At 45.4% G+C, this 18009-nt stretch overlaps 2 protein-coding genes across 2 annotated transcripts; one reads left to right on the forward strand and one right to left on the reverse strand.

Moving 5' to 3' along the window:
* Positions 1–215: 215 nt before the first annotated feature.
* Positions 216–11635, reverse strand: nras (NRAS proto-oncogene, GTPase). The gene is made up of 6 exons (XM_061257221.1): positions 11402–11635; positions 3832–3961; positions 3469–3647; positions 3035–3191; positions 2816–2939; positions 216–2325 (listed from the first exon to the last, which is right to left on the reverse strand). Exons 2-5 carry the CDS (start codon positions 3940–3942, stop codon positions 2820–2822), a joined length of 567 nt encoding a protein of 188 aa, XP_061113205.1. The 5' UTR covers positions 3943–3961; positions 11402–11635; the 3' UTR covers positions 216–2325; positions 2816–2819.
* Positions 11636–13542: 1907 nt separating this feature from the next.
* On the forward strand, positions 13543–17833 carry rassf11 (Ras association domain family member 11). The gene is made up of 3 exons (XM_061258897.1): positions 13543–13723; positions 15279–15394; positions 15853–17833. Exons 2-3 carry the CDS (start codon positions 15292–15294, stop codon positions 17364–17366), a joined length of 1617 nt encoding a protein of 538 aa, XP_061114881.1. The 5' UTR covers positions 13543–13723; positions 15279–15291; the 3' UTR covers positions 17367–17833.
* Positions 17834–18009: the final 176 nt, after the last annotated feature.

The raw sequence follows: 18009 nt of genomic DNA on the forward strand, positions 1-18009 counted from the left end.
GGTATCAATAGATTGGCAATAGGCTACCTATTAATCTACATTGTTTAATAGATTGTGTGGAAAGCAAGTAATATATCTTGAATGGATCTGAGCAGCAATCGTTGTCTAATGACCACACCTAGAATGAAGTTAACAATAGATCCACACATCAACCAGAGGCTTGATAGAGGAGGCCACCCATATTCAAGCTGCATGGAATAATTACACACAGACCATTTGTTTCAAATTAATTTACTAATAAAAGTGTTATTTCTGGATTATTGTATGCACATTACAAATGTCCAGGTTACCAATCACTAAAGACCACCACAAAATGTGATCACAAAATTACTGTCAACAGAGGCGGTAAAATTCAAATTTAAAAAGGGGTCACTAAACTCTCCCAAAATAAAATGAAGGGTAGAAGTTTAGCCCTTTGCGTAGTCCACCCAGTATGTACTGTAACTGTCAGTAGATTAAAAATACAGAATTACAGTAGAGCTGCATCACAGGCCATGGATGAATGACACAGCTGCTGAAGAAATGGCTCCGCCTAAAACAAAGATGATGGAGAGAACACAGAAGCTCAGCTAAAGTTACCTGTAAAGCTGCCTGCTTCTGCGATGCTTGTGCACAGCCCTGGAGCCACCTCTGCTCAATGAGCACAGCCGCCGAGGCCCATCCTACCCTTACCGTCTGATCTCTCCAGAGAAGAGGAATAAAGCGATTAAGACAACCTTCCCTTTGTGAAATATTTAAACTCCTCTGCCACTGCCGCAGTGAACATGCGCATGCACCACAACTGAGAAACCGTGCGCACCTTCCCGTTTTGGCATAGGCCGTTGTAAACCGTTTCAGAATTATTAAAAGATTTTTTTAAAGGGACAAAGGAATATGATGGCATTTCGGGATGGGGTTACTATTTGGTGGGTATTCCCAAAGGCATCAGGTCAGACACATTGATGCGTGGAGTCCATCCGAGGACTAAATGATGTCAGGTCCGACAGGGTCTGCATTTATATCGCGCCTTTATCCAAAGCGCTGTACAAGGGTCCCGGGACTCGCATCTAAAGGCATCCAAAGCTCACAGGGTGCTTTTGTGAATCCCTGACCATCACGTTTTTGGCAACAAGAGGTGCGATAACAGAGCAAGACACTGATCATGTTCACACAGGAAATATTCTGGAGGCCATTTTCGAGAGAACATTGTGCATTTTGACTGAACTAATACTCTACACAAAAGGTTTGCAGGCAGGCAGAGAAGAATCCATTAAGAAAAATCACCCACCATAAGGCAGTTAAATGAAGGAGATGCTAATCTGCAAGAGCTTATGATGTACATTTCCCCCAAAAAGAGTCGTTTGAGCATCCCAAATCTGTTTACACTCATGATATTCCACATTTAGTCAGCTTACTAATGGAATACAACACTTTTCATCGATCACAATTACAGTACTGCATTATGAATTACAGGTGTACACAGTCAAACCATATTTGGGATCCCAGAATATTCTAACAGAATGTTACTGCGCATAAAAACATGATCAGAGAAGGTTACATCGGCGGCTCATCATGAGTGAAAAGATGCCTCTGCTCTGTAATGTGGATGTGCAAAATATTTCACACACCATTTTTAACGTGTCCTGGTTACAAAAGCATTTCAGCAATATTAGAAAAACGCACATAAACAAACAGGGCGGGGGGAGGGGTAAAAATACACTGAAAATACACCGAGATTAAAAAAACAATGACAAAGCATTCACACAGGGAGCCTGCTAAAATCCATTAACATTATCCAACGACAGCGCATGAGATTTAGCGGCCAGGCCCTAAGAAAAAGGAAAAGTAATAAAACTAACGTAAGTGTGTTGTGGTTGCTTGTGCACATGCAGTGAGGTGCCGAGGGCAGTTCGGTTTTACGCCCCAGCAGTGAAGTGGAGCAGCAGCTGAGCACTGTTCCCCTGTGCTGAGAAAGGGTGGGGCCAGCAGTGCCAACAGAAGCCCCCCGAGAAAGAAGAGAGCCAATGGGAGGGTGAGATGGGCGGTGGGCGGGGACCAGCTCTCCGTGGTGACGGGGGCGGGCTCCACGGAGAGCCCCCAGCTGAGACTTTGTGCATCAGGATCCGAGGCAGACGTCGAGACCCATCGAACGTTCGGAGGGGAGGAGGGGGTGCGGGGGTGGGGGTCCGGGGCGAGGAGGATGAAGATGAGGAGGGAGAAGGGGGACATGTCCATCTGTGACGGCAGACTCCACTCTCCCCTCTCCAAAACTCTCCTCTTCTGCAGGTCCAGAGGCCCTGCACCGACCCCGACTGGCCAGTAGGGGGCCACACAACAGAGGCACTCCTACAGAGGGAAAAGAAAACCACAGACTCAGTATTGTACAGTCAAGCTGCTCCTCTAGAGCAGAGATCAGTAACTCACGGTCCTCGAGGTCTGAGAACTGCTGCTTTTCCATCCTCTCTTTATCTGGGAGTCAGGTGTTAAGACCTGACTGGCCAATCAGATTTGTGCCAGAGTTAATGATCCCTGCTGAAGAGTCACAATAGTGACAGTCTGCTATGGCAAGGACTGAAAGGCTGTGCAAAATCGCATGCTACATACTAAACATGTATGCAGCATACAAAATCAGCTTTTTGTATTGTGGGATACTCATGCCAACAGTGTCCAGTGTTTGCATACAATGATATTTCACCGAATGTAGCAAGACATTTGGTTAGTTTTAGTATACTACTAGATTCAGAAAATCAATTTTTAATCAAATTTTGACATACTAAATACTGAGCAAGAATGCAATTTCAGATGCAGCCAAGTTGGTGACCACCTCTCCCCTCACCTGGTCACATGACTGAACAGGAAACACCCAAGCAGCCCTGCTTCCTGTCCTCTCTGCTGTTGAGCTTCTTCATGCGGTAGTGGCGAATCTCCCGCACCAGCGTGTAGAAGGCATCCTCCACTCCCTGCGGAGAAAACCCGGGGAAGAGAGAGGGTGAAGCCGGGCTCGTCTCACAAACCCAGGACGCCCCTGCGCAGACGGAGGGGGGGTGCGGCTCACCTGTCTGGTCTTGGCCGAGGTCTCCACGAACTCGATGCCGTAGTTCCGCGCCAGCTCCTGGGCCTGTTTGGTGTCCACGGTCCGAACCAGGTCACACTTGTTTCCCACTAGCACCATGGGAACATCATCCGAGTCCTTCACTCGCTTGATCTGTTCCCTGTGAGGCAGTAAAAAAAAAAAAAAACCCAGTAATAAATAAAAATACATTTAAAAAATGATTGTAAAAAATTCTCATCTCCTCTCATATCATGTCTCATTTCCGATATTAAAGGCTTTCCCCCACTCTCCTGCTGTGAAGCGCCTGAAGTTAGGCATGTTTGGAGTTGTTCCTTATTGAACGGTTGTATTTTACTCCCTCTAGAGCACCGTACATTACTCCTGTTGCGCATGCACAGTCAGTGTGAACACGGACACAGGGCGAGTCCCTCACTCGCCTGTATAAATGCACGTCGGCGAAGGACTTGCTGTTGTTGACGGCGAACACGCAGAGGAAGCCCTCTCCGGTCCTCATGTACTGGTCGCGCATGGCGCTGTACTCCTCCTGACCTGCCGTGTCCAGGATGTCCAGCAGACACGTCTCCCCGTCAATCACCACCTGCTTCCTGTACGAGTCCTGCACAGGCACAGCAGCCAATCACGTTTCAGTATCGGCACGGCTACTCGAACTCATCCAATCACACGTCAGTATCCGATCGGCTTTTCAAACTTGCACAATCCACACGTCGGTATTGGTGCGGTTTTCCGCATGCACACAGAGCGTGAGTAAAGGCACAGGAAAGGCGGGATTGGCGGCTCACCTCGATGGTGGGATCGTACTCGTCCACAAAGTGGTTCTGGATGAGCTGGATGGTCAGCGCACTCTTCCCCACACCACCAGCTCCCACCACCACCAGCTTGTACTCAGTCATCTCGCTCCACCGGCTCTCCCTGGAGAGGAGCAGAAAATCACTCCTGTTACTTATGTACTGTCTGCCTGTAGCCTAGCAGCTAAGGTGCAAGACTGGGAAGGCTTGTGGTTCAAGCCCCGGTGTGGGCCTCTGAGCAAGGCCCTTAACCCCACATCGCTCCTGGGGGGATTGTCCCCTGCTTAGTCTAATCAAGTGTAAGTCGCTTTGGATAAAAGCATCAGCTAAATAACAAATTATTATTATTAAAATAGACTAACACACAATGCACATTGGGATTTGCAGTAAATACCACACCAGGCATGATGACATAACAGAAGCACACCACATATATGAAAACATTGAAACAGGAACACCTGAGACAAGGTAGAAGGTAGTCTCAACTTAATACATGAAGCTCTCTAAAAACCAAACACGCACCTCAATTCTATTATCATAAAAAAGATATATACATCTATCAAATGTGATGCTAATTAATCTCTTGAAAAATAAGTGTAGCTTTTCTTATGACCAATTAATTTTACAAACTGCATTCAAAAACATTTCCAGGGGGAATTAGAGGTTACAGCCCAATAATCTAGAGCCCGTGAAGAATGAGAATCTGAATGTATTCACAAGGTGACGACAAGGTTTCTGGTCAGAGAGCACAGCAATGTCGCTCCGAGGACCATGGTTACACGTCAACACCGACCACTTCATTAGAGGCTTCAGTGGACGCCGGACCAGACATGAAGGATGATTGACAGGCCGCGCAGTCAACTGCAAGGGTGTTCACCTCGTGCCGCTGCAAATAGCCCGTTTCAGCAACCCGAGCTAATCCACTATACTGAGTAACCTACACATTTCTTATATGGTCCTCCATAAGATGTATATGACCAGTATTTTTTTAAATGTCGTGACATTTAGCAGGAAGGTACACCTTTCTATGACCGGTTCTACTTAGGCTCCAATGCAGACTTCACAGCACCATCTAAGGACACCAAACATAGTAAGTATATATATGGAATGACATAGACGGTAATGAGGTGTGACATGACACCTGCAAAGGTTTAGGTTTTTACCCAAACCTACAGTAAACTGATATGCTAATGCAAAGAGCTATATAAATGCAGTACCATTCACTGATGGTGACAGATGGTTTATGTCAGTTGTAAAGGATTATAAATGAGTGCATGAAGGTATTATTTAGGCCAATATACACCAATGAGCCGAGCATTATGACCAGTCAAGGATGACGCGAATAACGTTGATCATCTCATACCAACGGTGCATGTCAAGGTCTGGGTTATATTAGGCAGTTAAGTGAACAGTTGGTTCTCGTAGTCGACACGTTGGATGCAGGAGAAACGGTCAGGCATAAAGACATGAGCGACTGGGCCAAACGATTATGGCCAGACGACTGGGTCGGAGCATCTCTGAAACGGCAAGGCTTGTAGGGCGCTCCCGGTCAGCAGTGCTCTGAGGAAGGACAGCCACAAACCGGTGACAGGCTGTTGGCCACCAGAGGCTCATTGATGTGTGAAGGCAACAAATCTGGTCCGAACCAGCAGAAGGGCTACCATGGCTACCAAGTCGCAGAAAATGTTAATGATGGATACTGGAGGAATGCGTCAACACACAGGGCATTGCACCCAGCTGTGTACGGTGCTGCGCAGCTGGTCAGAGTGCCCATGCTAACCCCTGTCCACTGTCAAAAGCGCCTACAATGGGCACACGAGCATTGCAGCAATTGAAGATGGTCGCCTGACCTGAGGAGTCCCGTTTTCTTTAGCATCATGTGGACGGCTGGGTATGTGTTCACTGTTTATCTGGGGAAGAGATGGCACCAGAATGCACAGTGGGACAAACACAAGCCGGTGGAGGGAGTGTGATACTCTGGGCGACATTCTGCTGGGAAACCCTGGGTCTGGACATTCATGTGGATGTCAATTTGACCCGTGCCACCAACCTAAACATTGTTGCGGACCAGGTACACCCCTACATGGCAATGATATTACCCAATGGCAGTGGCCTCTTTCACCAGGATAAATGCGCCCTGCCACACTGCACAAATTGTTGGAGAATGGTTTGAGGAGCATGGCGAAGAGTGCAAGGTGTTTCCCTGGCCTCCAAATTCCCCAGATCTCCAATCTGTGGGACGTTCTGGAACAGCAAGTCAGATCTACAGTAGCTCCACCGCACAATTTACAAAACTTACAGGATCTGCTGCCAACGTATTAGTGCCAGATACCACAGAACACCTACAGAGGTCTTGTAGAGTCCATGCCTCAGCGGGTCAGAGCTGTTTTGGCGGCACATGGAGGACCAACAGCATATTAGGCAGGTGGTCATAATGTTTCAGCTCATCAGCATATGGTCTTTAATAGGAAGTATTGTCAAGCGGACCACATTCCCATAAGGATAAAACAGATTATATTCTACAGCATGCAGAATATATTCCATCTTTGATCAGAGAAGTTCAATTAATCTAAAACAGAAGGATCTCTTTTCAGTTATATCCACAACATGCTTGTGATGCTTCTTTAAAGCAAAGCCTGCTTGCCAAAACCCAAGACCAAAGTGAATGCAAATGTAGGGGAGGATAAAATGTGGTCAAATTAAAAGCAAGAAAGATCCTGTCTGCAACTCCCGACAGATAGAAGAGCACTGAAGTGTTAATGTAAGGCACCACATGTTCTTCCACTTCTGGATGGAAGTTGACAGTTATGGTCTTTGGTACATGCCAGCAAACTCACTCACTCTCGCACGTGGGCACGAGGCCTTGGGATCAACTCCTTGCATATCTCCAACTCACTCCCCCAACACAGTACTTTCTCATGGTGAACCATGGCATCTATTTCTGGAATGCTGCTTCAAATGTCAGAGCTCCCTTCAGATGATACCAAGTGAAAGGGAAGGGGGGTGATAGACCTGCCTTCAGATTATACCAAGTAAGAGAAGGGGGTTGACACTGGAGAACAAGAGGAGCGCAGTGGGACAACATACACGAAAACAGTTCACAAACCACAAAAGATGAAGTCGGTCAGAAATTCGGAAATCCCAACAACGTCACCACTTCCTCAAGACAGGATCCTCGTACATTCCGACAGATTCTTTAATCAACAGTGTGGAAGCTAACAAAGATCTGGTTTCCACAGGTGTAGTCGTTGTGAACTTGGAACATGGCGTGAACAGACTGCACATCTCAGACATTTCTCCTTATAGCTGCACCCTGTAAATCAATCATGTGTCAGCCTGAGGAGTAACCAGGGTTTTCATTATGTGTGATAATATATATTTTTTAAATGGAACAAATAATGGCAATGGATATGAGGTTGGGAAACTTGCCCAGTGGCTTTGGCCGTATAGGTAGTGCATGGGAAAAATACTATATAAAACACAACTACACCTCTGGTTTTGTGACATTTCACATTTAAGGAGGAATGACAGCTTTTCCCGCTGACTCAGCGAGCATGTGTTGTCTCCTGGTGGCCCTCTCTGATTGCCGATCGGTAATTTAGTGAGCAGAATCCCCCTGGCAGAAACACCTGCTTCTGCTCACTCATGCAGAGTCCTCTATGCTGACTAACGCACTCTATGACCGTGTCATCGACCCGGACGCACTCTGTGGTCTTCTGAGTCAGTGTGACTGTTATACTTCTGCAGGGGCCTGTGCCATGAAGCAGGAATACAGCATTAGTTAGATACCTGAACTGAGGGAAAGCCAAAAGTCCCCCAAATGTGGAACATGGGAGTTTTTACTTGTTCTGGGTTTTCCAGTTATCCATTTACCTCAGTAATATTGCCTAATGATGCAGGCCCCAGGTGCATGCTATTTTTATATATTTTAAAATTGTGGTTATTAAACCATTCTAAAGTTATGTCTTTTTGAACTGCCCCTCGTCCAGGCTGCATAAAGACTGACCCAAGGAGAACCCCGCATGACTGTAACCGAGGACGGTACAGAGCGTACTCAAAGCCTCGGTGGCTAAAAATGCTTGTGTCCAGTTTCCCCCGGGGATCACTTTTCGCTGTAAATCACCTCTAATCCCGTTTGAATCAGCATCGTTTTGCACCTCACCTGCCCTGCCCCAGTGAACCCCCACTGACCGATCGCTCCGAAGATCACCCAGCGTAAATCTCCACAAACTCAGTTCACCTTGGTCGTTTCCTGCCATCTTTTGGCTGACCGTTACCACAGACGGACAGGGGCAGGTGACGCACGGCCAAATGGGCATATACGAGATATGGAAACCTCATCGCTCTGCAGAAGAACAGATGGAGAACCTGCTCTCAGGTGCTGTAACACCAGCTGGCATCCGCTGGGAGGGGGGGGCAGTGGCAGGCAACCAAACTCTCACATTACACTGAAGGCCATCAGCAGCTGCACTGCTCAATATAGTTTGCTATAGGTTTGTTTGTCCATGTTTTGGTGGGGAAGGTAAGATTTCTGACACCTATTATATCAGGCATGAATTGTCTAAGCAAGCCTTCTGTTCTGTCACGCCTAAACCTGAACAGATATTACCAGACTTGCTTTCAGCAACATTAACTTTTCTGTTGACATTCATGATCTTGAAGCACTTTGAATGAATACAAACTTTTAAAATACTTTAAAAATTCCAGAAAGGAGTCCTGATATTTATCACGATGGCCTTGATGGAGGATGACTTAACCAGGCAAAAAATAAACTTTGGCGCCATCTTGCGGGCGGAAGATAGAATTACTCCCAACCCTCTGAAGACATTCATTGTTAGCCCAGGTTGACTTGACGCTTGAGACTTACATATGATAGGCAAATATTTGAGTGCATTCAGTGCAGAACACTTTCTTAGCCTACTGCCCATCATAATGTTACCATTTACTATTGGTTAATCGGTTTGTAACTTCTGTCTGGAAAACATTGCGTGAACACACGATGCCAGTACACAGTATCTTATCAACCTTCTGAGTTGAGATTTCTTTCCCATTGTGTTGTGTCAGAACCTGTTAACAACGTGCTGGCTAAAGTTAACCAGTTACTGTACATTTTTCTTGCATTTTGTTTGTGGCAAACTTAGCGAAGCACAATAATAAGCACTGGGCAGCATTGATTCACCGACTGTAATTCAGGCTGCTTGTTTCATTTTAAAAGGGTTTACAACACCTCAGCAGTGACATTCTTTCAGAAACATAAAAATAACTGGGCACCTCTCAAATTAACCTGTATGTCGGCCTCATACAGACACTCTCCCATTCCTTGCACTTTTAACTCACAGCTTCACAGCCAGAGCCATGGGCCCAAATTCATGTACAAACACTTTAACAGCTAACCACACAGGAGGACTGTCAATCAATTTCAATAATCGTTATGTGCGGCATACTGTAGGTGAATCAAAAACCAAGAAAATGTCAATCACTGCACGGTTAAACATTACACGAGGCAATATAAGCAGCAAGTACATTGACACGAAAATCACTCATTGCCATGACACAAAATACCTGTTAAGTACCTGAAGAATGCACCAATGCTTACAAAATAGCAGCACCTTGGTGCCACAGGTCTAGTATTTGAGGAATTTTCACACCTGGCTTGTTTGAATAAAGGGAGAAGTCTCTTGGGTGTGATGGTTTGATTCAAACTGAAATACAGGCCCCTGAAAGTAACACCTTGGTCTAGATTAAGACAATGGAACCAAGACTGCGGGACACTGGCCAGGGCCTGCCGGGGCACTTTCTACCAGACATCCGGACAGCTTAAATGAAAATGTATGCAGGTAAAGATGCCCAAAAAGCACCTGAAAGCCACTTTTCGGGTTTTAGTTGCTAGGTTTTCTTTAGACGTCACTCATGAAGGCCCACAAAGACAGACCTGCCACAGGTAGTCAGCAAAGGAGGGTCTACTTCCACAGTGGTAATATTGGCACCAACCAATGCACAGGGAAAGCACATGAGCACACACTTGTTTCAGTAATGTTATCCACTAGAGAATTTCCAATGTAGTTTGACTAAATGGCAAGAGACTCAGTATGATTAATCTGCAAATGTACCCCGACTGCAAGCAGGAGCGGTGCAGCTGTAATCTAATGCTAGAGGAATGACATGGGACTGAGCTTTTCAAATTACAAAAGGTCCAATGGGCAGTCAAAGAAAGCCACCATTTGCCTCAATATTTATAATGTAGAGTATTCCGCGTTGGCCAGAGAAATAGCAAGCACATGCAACCGCATGACAATTCTATAATTTCTAGCCAACTTAGTCTGGATAATACATTCTAGTCACGTGGTTTGCAGGAAAGCATTTCGTATCTTTGTTTTATATTCGACTTCTTTATGTTGACAGCATGAACCTACAAACCACAGCAAATTCCATGTATGTGAAATAAAGCGAATAAAGCGATTCTGATGATTTCTTGGCTCCAGCGTGTTCGGAAACGGCAGGTCTTTCCCCCGGAAAGCTGGATAGTTACATACAATGCAAGACAATACGTATTGCGTTCTGCTTGTGGGGCCAAGGATGATCCGACGGTTTCTTTTGAGACATGAAGGGCGATGACGGCTCCAATGCACAGATTACAGTATGATGCAAATCTGATACGTTTCGTCATCAGAGCTAGTAAAGGAACGTAACTTGCACAGTGGCAAACTTCTTCCAGATTTTGGTTTTATTTGTTTTGAGCAAGTCGAGGTTTAAGACCCAAGTTGATGAATGGAGCATATTGAATGAGCTACCATTTTGTTAAATCTTGTTAGTGTAACAAGATACTTTTTCGAACTTTACCAAGAAAACTGGTTATTTAACGTTAGCTACCTTAAAACTATCATGACAAATATCAAGACATTTGGCGACCACAATTTAAAAAACGAATAATGAACAAATGAGTCGAACTAGTTACATTTTGTCATCTAAACCGACGGATGAGCATAATGGAAACAAACTTAACGAGGTCAGTTAGCTAGCTATAGTTACAATAAAAAGCTAACATAGCCATCTACTAGTTTGGAACACCAAGGGTGGCAATTTGGCACGCTATGCTTTCTGACACTGAAAGAGGCTTTTAGACGATTACACCAACAAATAACAAAAGTCCTAGTAACATTCGTAAAAGGCAATGCAATTCTGAATTTAAAGTTTTTGGAAGTGCAATTTGGTGGCAAATACGGACAGTTGTACCAATCACGCGTTGCCCAATGTCACTCCCAATTTAGCAAGCTTGCTAACTGGAACAGCATGCTAGCTCGCTTGAATAAGGGTAGCCAGCTAGCTCTCCAAACTATGATGATAAGAGATCGTTTTTGGTCAGTTGTTTGTAATCGTCGAATTTATGTAAAGCTAATCCAACATTTCGTCCTGGCACAAGAAATATGTTGGACTGATTGATTGATAGCCCAATAGAGACAGACAGGCCAATTGATCCTCGTATCCAAAATGTTGTGTAGCTAACATTAGCTAGCTAGCTAGCTACGTCACAAAACAGAGGATCACAATTCTCATAGAAACTCACCGTTCTGTTTCCGACTTTAAGTGTTGCTCTACCCCAGGTTAGGGCGATGGTGAAACTTGCCTTTTAGCTCAGCTAACTACAGCAGGAGATATAATAATGTAAAAAGTTAACAAGCATTTTGGGTGTTCCCGAGAACGAAAATTACGAACTAAAACTAGTGATCACTACGTCCAACAGCTAAGAAACTAGCTAAACTTCCTGTCTCATGCGGACACACCCAGGCTCACGCATAGTCAGGACCCTGGGCTTTAAATGTCTACTGTCATGCCTGTTTTCATATGGCCTGTAAAATATCACACATACCGAATGTGTGAGGACAATGAGATTCAAATGACGTATGTCCCAGATATATTATACAACGAGCTTGAATTATGTCTATTTGTACACAAGGGATAACGGTTTATTGCCATCCGATTTGATCGCTGGAACACTCTGCTGCCTTGACCAGGATGTCTTTGGCTAGTCTTGACACTCATACAGTAACCATAGAGCGTATTCGGGGATAATAACTCTATGGTCTTCCAGTAGAGACGATTGGCAGTAGTGACACTTCAATACCTGACCTGGATAATAATAAAACTAAATTACTAAATGTAGATTCCACGTGCCATTTTTTAGCGAGGCTGCGTGGCCATTTAAGTTTATTGCAGGCTAAGTGAGTTTGATAGACCCTGTGTGGAGTCTCCTACACAATACCATTTATCCGTACAAATTAGCATGTTACTGTTATTCATGAGGGGCACATTTACGGTCCCATCAGATCTTCTTCACCGAAAGTAAACAAAAAAGAGAGAGAGGGAGAAACAGAATTGCTGACGTTTATCATATTTCAATTCAATGAAGGTTTTCACTTTATCATCTAATACGAGAAGTGTAATACCGTTAATAATCCCTAGCCAAATGTAGATAGGAAATTCCCTGGCCAGTACACAATGTTTGCATTTTTCCATACCCACCACAGCCACGTGATCTTTAATGACCACACGGAGTCACCTTGGTTTCACGCCTCATTAAAAAGATACAGCAGGTGTACTGATTCGCACATGGAGTAATGCCTGGGGGAGAAGAACGCCCCCTTATGGCCGATTAATGCCACTTAATCAGACCTGATTTACCAGGCACGTGTCCGATTCCGCTTACTTTCCGACGATTGAGTATTCAACATTTAGGCAACTTGTATACTCAGTGGTAGCTTAGCAAAATAAGCTATTTCAGACACGACCCAGGTCTCCCATACGACTACGAACCAAGACCAGCCATACACCATGAGGATGAAAAAAAAATACACACGCATCATTCATTTTCATACAACAAATGCAGAAATAATCAAACTGCTTGATTATCTGAGTGCACAGACACATTTCGTGTGTTCTGCTATGGGCTGCCATACAAGTTGTAATTTTCAGTAAAGATCCTCCCTTCAGAGATGAGATGGTAATGTTCAAGGTTTGGTCATAGGTAGATTGTCCAGCAGGAAAATTACTCCAAACATAACCATTTATGTGAGGATTTTGGTGTAAGGGAAAACAACATCCATGTTCTGCAATGGTCATCTCAGTCTCCAGAGTTAAATCCCATCAGAAAACTAAATGTGCTCTCTAACCTCAACACAAAAGACTTATGGCGAATCATCTTTGTCAGGGGTGTTTCCACAAAATAAATAAATAAAATAATAATAATTTAAAAAAATTGGATTAAAGCGCCTGCCAAATTACTAAAATATACAATGTAAATGTAACGTATTAAACCAGCGAGGCCAATAAGTGTGAAACCAGTTTTTCAAATAAAAAATGTAAGGCACATAAAATAAAGCTCATGTCAATAACTATTATTTTTTACTTTACAGTATTTTTTGTGCATCTTTATCAAACGTACCAATAATTCTGGAGCCAACTGTATGATTTGTATAGTATCAGTCTTTGGAATATGAGCGAAGCTGTCATTCAAAGGTTTTCAAACACATTTAGTTTCTCATTCGTTCACAGACGTGGACAACAAAGTGGCAGGAAAAATGTATTTATACACATACGACGACATAAACAGGATGCAGAGCCTTGGAAACCAATTACGCACTGGCACTCCTAGAATATGCTATATCTACCCCAGATCAGCCTGACAGAGCAGAAGGGTGGGCCATCGAAACTTTCCACACAACTGAAAACGACCATCAACCATTACAGGGAATGCTCATTCGACAGTAATTCTTCAGGTGCTTCATCCCCATCTTCAGGATAAAAGCTGAGAACTTTAGGACGTCCAGTAGTGGGTTGCATGTATTCAAGCGAAGAAACAGGATAAAACAAGCTCCTAACACCAAAACAAGTAAGAAAAAGGAAATTACAATTTACATTTTAGATAATGTTGGAATTTTAATACGATAACTGCGATTCCTCAACACACGTAACCATGATTCAGAATTTTCATATACAGGCCAGCTACTTTATTGTGCTGATCAAGCTACATATGATCACACTCTTGTCTAGGTTATGTAGGCTAATGGTCTATGGAGAAATTAAAGCAAGAACGTAGTATTTTTTTTTATTTTTATTTTTTTTAACAATATTTTTTCTGAGATCGCCGTTATGCTGCTGGTAACGTGACATAAGGCACAGGAGGCAATTTCTCTGATAATAATGTGAAAATTGGCCTACTGAATTGTTCTTTTAAAACCAAAGAAAACAGCACTAGACATGTTGCCAAAACCTTCGTAGGTCTAGTCATTCGGTGAATTAAATAATGTTATGAATTCATTATATTGATACTAAAAGGATTGGTTCAATCCATTCGACCAACATTAGGCTTGTGTGCGCGCTGACTGAAATGATTAAAACGGGCCAAATTGAGAGCCCGCGATGACAGAGGTGATAAGAACCAATTACAGTAAACACAAATGTCTAATTGTTGCCTGTCTTGATCATGCCCCCGTGGAAACATGGTATGACGGAAGATAAACTTCAGAAATTGCCACAGTAAACTAAACAATCTCTCTGGACAAGCTCTGTGTCAACATCTGAAATTGTTCCCCAAAAAGGCTGGACATCTTGCGCAAGCAACCGGAGAAGGGTCTCCGTAAAGAAAGATTTGGGCAACAGGCATAAATCGATACTTCGCCTAAGTTTGAAACAGTGAATAAATACAATTAATCCGTTCATATGTAGGGGAGACTGGGGCACAAACTAACACGGGGCATGTTTAAACATGGGGGTGTTCCGTTGTTGCATTTGCGCAAGAATGATTAGCACCACGCAAGTAATGTTTTTTTTCTCCAAAGTTTTAAGTCGATCAAATTATCAGATGAAAAATGTAATTATCGGGGCTTGTTGGAACAGTGTCACACCCCCACCCCCCTCCCCCTCTGTTATCGCCAGGAATGTCCTAGAATTGTACCAACGGTCTATAGTCATAGCAAAGACATGGATCTTTTCTGGATGAAAAATATTGGTGTTTATATTTTAAATTGTACCCCGGTCTCCCCTACAGCTTCTGGAAACGTTAGCAGACTGTAATTAAGGTGCTTTGGAATTACTTGAAGTGCATTTTCCTGCTTTAGATCACAATCCCCAAATGCCCCTACATGAGTCATTGTAAGGACGACTGGTTTCATCAGAAACTCGTTTTAGTATTTAAATATCCTACAAAATATACATACAAAAATTAAATTAAATTAAAACCCCAGATCAAGTTAAATCTCTTTAAGGTGAATTGTTAGGAACGAGAATTTGTAGAATGTGGTTGCCTGTAATGTAACCCATTCAGGGATGCCTTGGAGTGTCACCCACCTATGCACACTGAAATGTGCTCCAATAAACTCATTGTTGAGTCTGGAGACAAAATGGGTTAGACTGACCTGCTGACCTTTCTTTTCCCCCTCCTCTAGAGAACAAATAAAAATGGAAGTGAAGGTGTCGGTGGATGGTGTTCAACGGATTGTCTGTGGAGTTGCAGAGAGAACCACATGTCAGGAAGTGGTCATAGCTTTGGCCCAAGCACTGGGTAAGATGCCATTCTGAGACTCAGGGGCCTGATTCATGAAGCGGGATTACAGGAGTTAGCTATATAACTGCACCCAGAAACAAAATGGAATCTGGAACATGGACTGAAGTAAAGTGTAAAAAAAAAAAAAACCTGCTCCAGGTTTTACTCCACGCACTTATCCACCAAACTCCATAATCCTGCTTTGTGAAATAGGGCCCGGATTTGAAAAGTAATCACAGATTGACATGAATTAACACTACAACACTGGGGGCTTTCAAGACCAGGCTTGATACGGTGTTAGATACTATTTAGCTTTTCGGCAGACTAGGCAGTAGGAACACTCAGGAGGAGGAAAAGGCGAGCATTGCTGGGCCGAATGGCCCGTTCTCACCATTACCTTATGTTAATATTTTCCACTCTACAACCATCCCCCCTTCAATGAGAATTTTGCTTCACGGATCTTCCTGTGCTTACAGGTCGCACGGGCCGCTACACGCTGAAGGAGAAGTTCAAGGACTTTGAGCGGAACCTGACGCCCGACGAGCGGGTGCTGGAGTCGCTGGCGAAGTACGGGCAGCACTCCCGCGAGGTGCACCTCTTCCTCCTGCACAACGGCCCGTCCCTGGGGGTCGCAGGGGGGGACGCGCCGCGGAGAGGCAGCCAGCAGGTCCCGCTGCGAAGGGGAGACGATATCGGGGGTCGAGGACGGAGGGGCAGCGGCAGTTGCGCCTCCCACCGGCAGAGCCTGCCCCCGCTGTCCCGTCTGCGGCTTCGCGCCGAGCAGTCCCAGAACGGCGAGGAGAAGAAGCCCAAACGGAAGTCCCTGACGCTGGTGGAGGAGGCTTTCGGATGGCTGGAGAACCTGAGCAGGAATGGGAGGCCGCACCGGGGGCGGGAGAAGGAGAAAGGCAGGGAGACCGAAAGGAGAAAAGGCGGGAATTCGGACAGCTCTCCCAGTGCCTGCCAGGACTGCTGGTCTCCCGGGGGAGTGTGTGGCCTGGGATGCCAGCAGAGAACCACAGTCACGGCGCAGCAGCAGCAGAGGAGACATTTCCTGGATGACCTAGGCAGCGGAAGAACGCACGACAGGGACAACAACGGCAACCACAGTGGCGAGGCAAACAAAAATGGAGACGCGAGGAGAGACCAGGACCTTAATGTGGTCAAGGCTAAAGCTGAAAGGAAGCCAGAACCGCAGCCTGTGAGGAAAGCCAGGGTTCCTCGTCCTCTTCCTCCTCCTCCACCTCCTCCTCTTCCCACTCACAAAAGAGAAGACGAGAAACTGCAGGCACTGCTGCTCCACCAACGGGCCCGTCTGCACGAGCTCCAGCTACAGCTCGACTCCACGGACGCCCAGATCCGGGAGCTGGAAGGGAGGCAGGCCACGGGGCCCCTCCAGGGGGCAGAGGGAGAACTGGCAGACGAGGAGTCGGAGGGAGAGGAGCTGGCCTTCTGGGAGAATGAGCTCAAAGCAGAGGAAGGCTACGAGAGAGACCTGCAGGGCCAGTTCCGGGAGATGAAGGAGAAGGCTGCAGAGTGCAAGGCAAAGTTGGAGGAGTATAAATGCAGGCTACAAGGGTTTGACCTCGCCAGGGGTAAAAGAGCCGTTCTTGAGGCAGAAGCGCTGGTGGAACCAGGGCAGGAGGCTACCTCGGGAGAACAGAAACCTGCTGTCCCGAGCTGGACAAAGCCACACAGCAGCACCCCCTGTGCTGGAGCCCTGCAGGGTGGGAACGTGCAGCAGGCGAAGCCTCCGGCACTGAACAGAGCGGACGATGAAGAGGCGCCGACCCCCACTGCGGCCCCTCATCGCCCCCACGTTCGGGTGTCTCCACAGCAGACTGCAGCCCCGCAGGGCGGGGGGACAGGGCAGCTCCGGGAGCAATGGGCACGCGTGACCGATGCCCAAAATAAACCCGAGACCAGACCAACCTCACCGGTTGTCCACCGCTCCGAGATCACCATACATCTGAGCAGCACAAGAGTCTGAGACCAGACAGGGAGAAGGACCAGGTAGGGGGCACACTATATAGCTACAACACCTCATATAGCAGCTTCACTGAACATTCACTTTTTCTCCAATAACAGCATCAAGTTAAAGTGCTGTCACTAGTTCCATGTTGGCCATCATTCTTGCATCCCTTTTGCCCATTTACATAGTTTTCTACCTGCCACATTACTAATAAGTGAATGGTATTACCCTTCACTAGCTAGTGGCCCAGGTTGAAATAAACCATTTGAGCAGATTTCGTCACCAGTCATTACCAATATAATACAGTAAGCCTGTTTGACTCATTTCCAATGTGGAACCAATACCTTAGGAAGCCAATACTGGCGAGAACTCAATGCAATCTTAATGTAGTCTACCTGCACCAACACACAAAATGCATGATATTAATTCTGAATTGAATTAATATGGAAATATCTCTCCCCACTTTGCTTGGGCCATACCCTAAACCAGGGGACGGCAACCCTGGTCCTGGAGAGCCGCAGGGTGTGCTGGCTTTTGTTGTTACTCAGCACTTAACTGATCGATTAAAGCAGTGGATTACAGTTAACTCGCCTCACCTGGTTTCTTGGGTATGAATCAGTTGCTGGTATTAAGGCGAAAACAAAAACCAGCACACCCTGCG

This window comes from Conger conger, chromosome 10 (assembly GCF_963514075.1).
Source record: "Conger conger chromosome 10, fConCon1.1, whole genome shotgun sequence".
Lineage (NCBI taxonomy): Eukaryota > Metazoa > Chordata > Actinopteri > Anguilliformes > Congridae > Conger > Conger conger.

Bases quoted from the DNA above. Each gene is read 5' to 3' on its own strand.
- nras (XM_061257221.1), bottom strand. From the start codon at position 3,942: ATGACTGAGTACAAGCTGGTGGTGGTGGGAGCTGGTGGTGTGGGGAAG. The intron at 3,648-3,831 runs GTGAGCCGCCAA...GTGCCTGTGCAG, and splicing joins AGTACGATCCCACCATCGAG to GACTCGTACAGGAAGCAGGT. The intron at 2,940-3,034 runs GTGAGCCGCACC...TTTTCTCCGCAG, and splicing joins CCTCGGCCAAGACCAGACAG to GGAGTGGAGGATGCCTTCTA.
- rassf11 (XM_061258897.1), top strand. From the start codon at position 15,292: ATGGAAGTGAAGGTGTCGGTGGATGGTGTTCAACGGATTGTCTGTGGA. The intron at 15,395-15,852 runs GTAAGATGCCAT...CTGTGCTTACAG, and splicing joins AGCTTTGGCCCAAGCACTGG to GTCGCACGGGCCGCTACACG.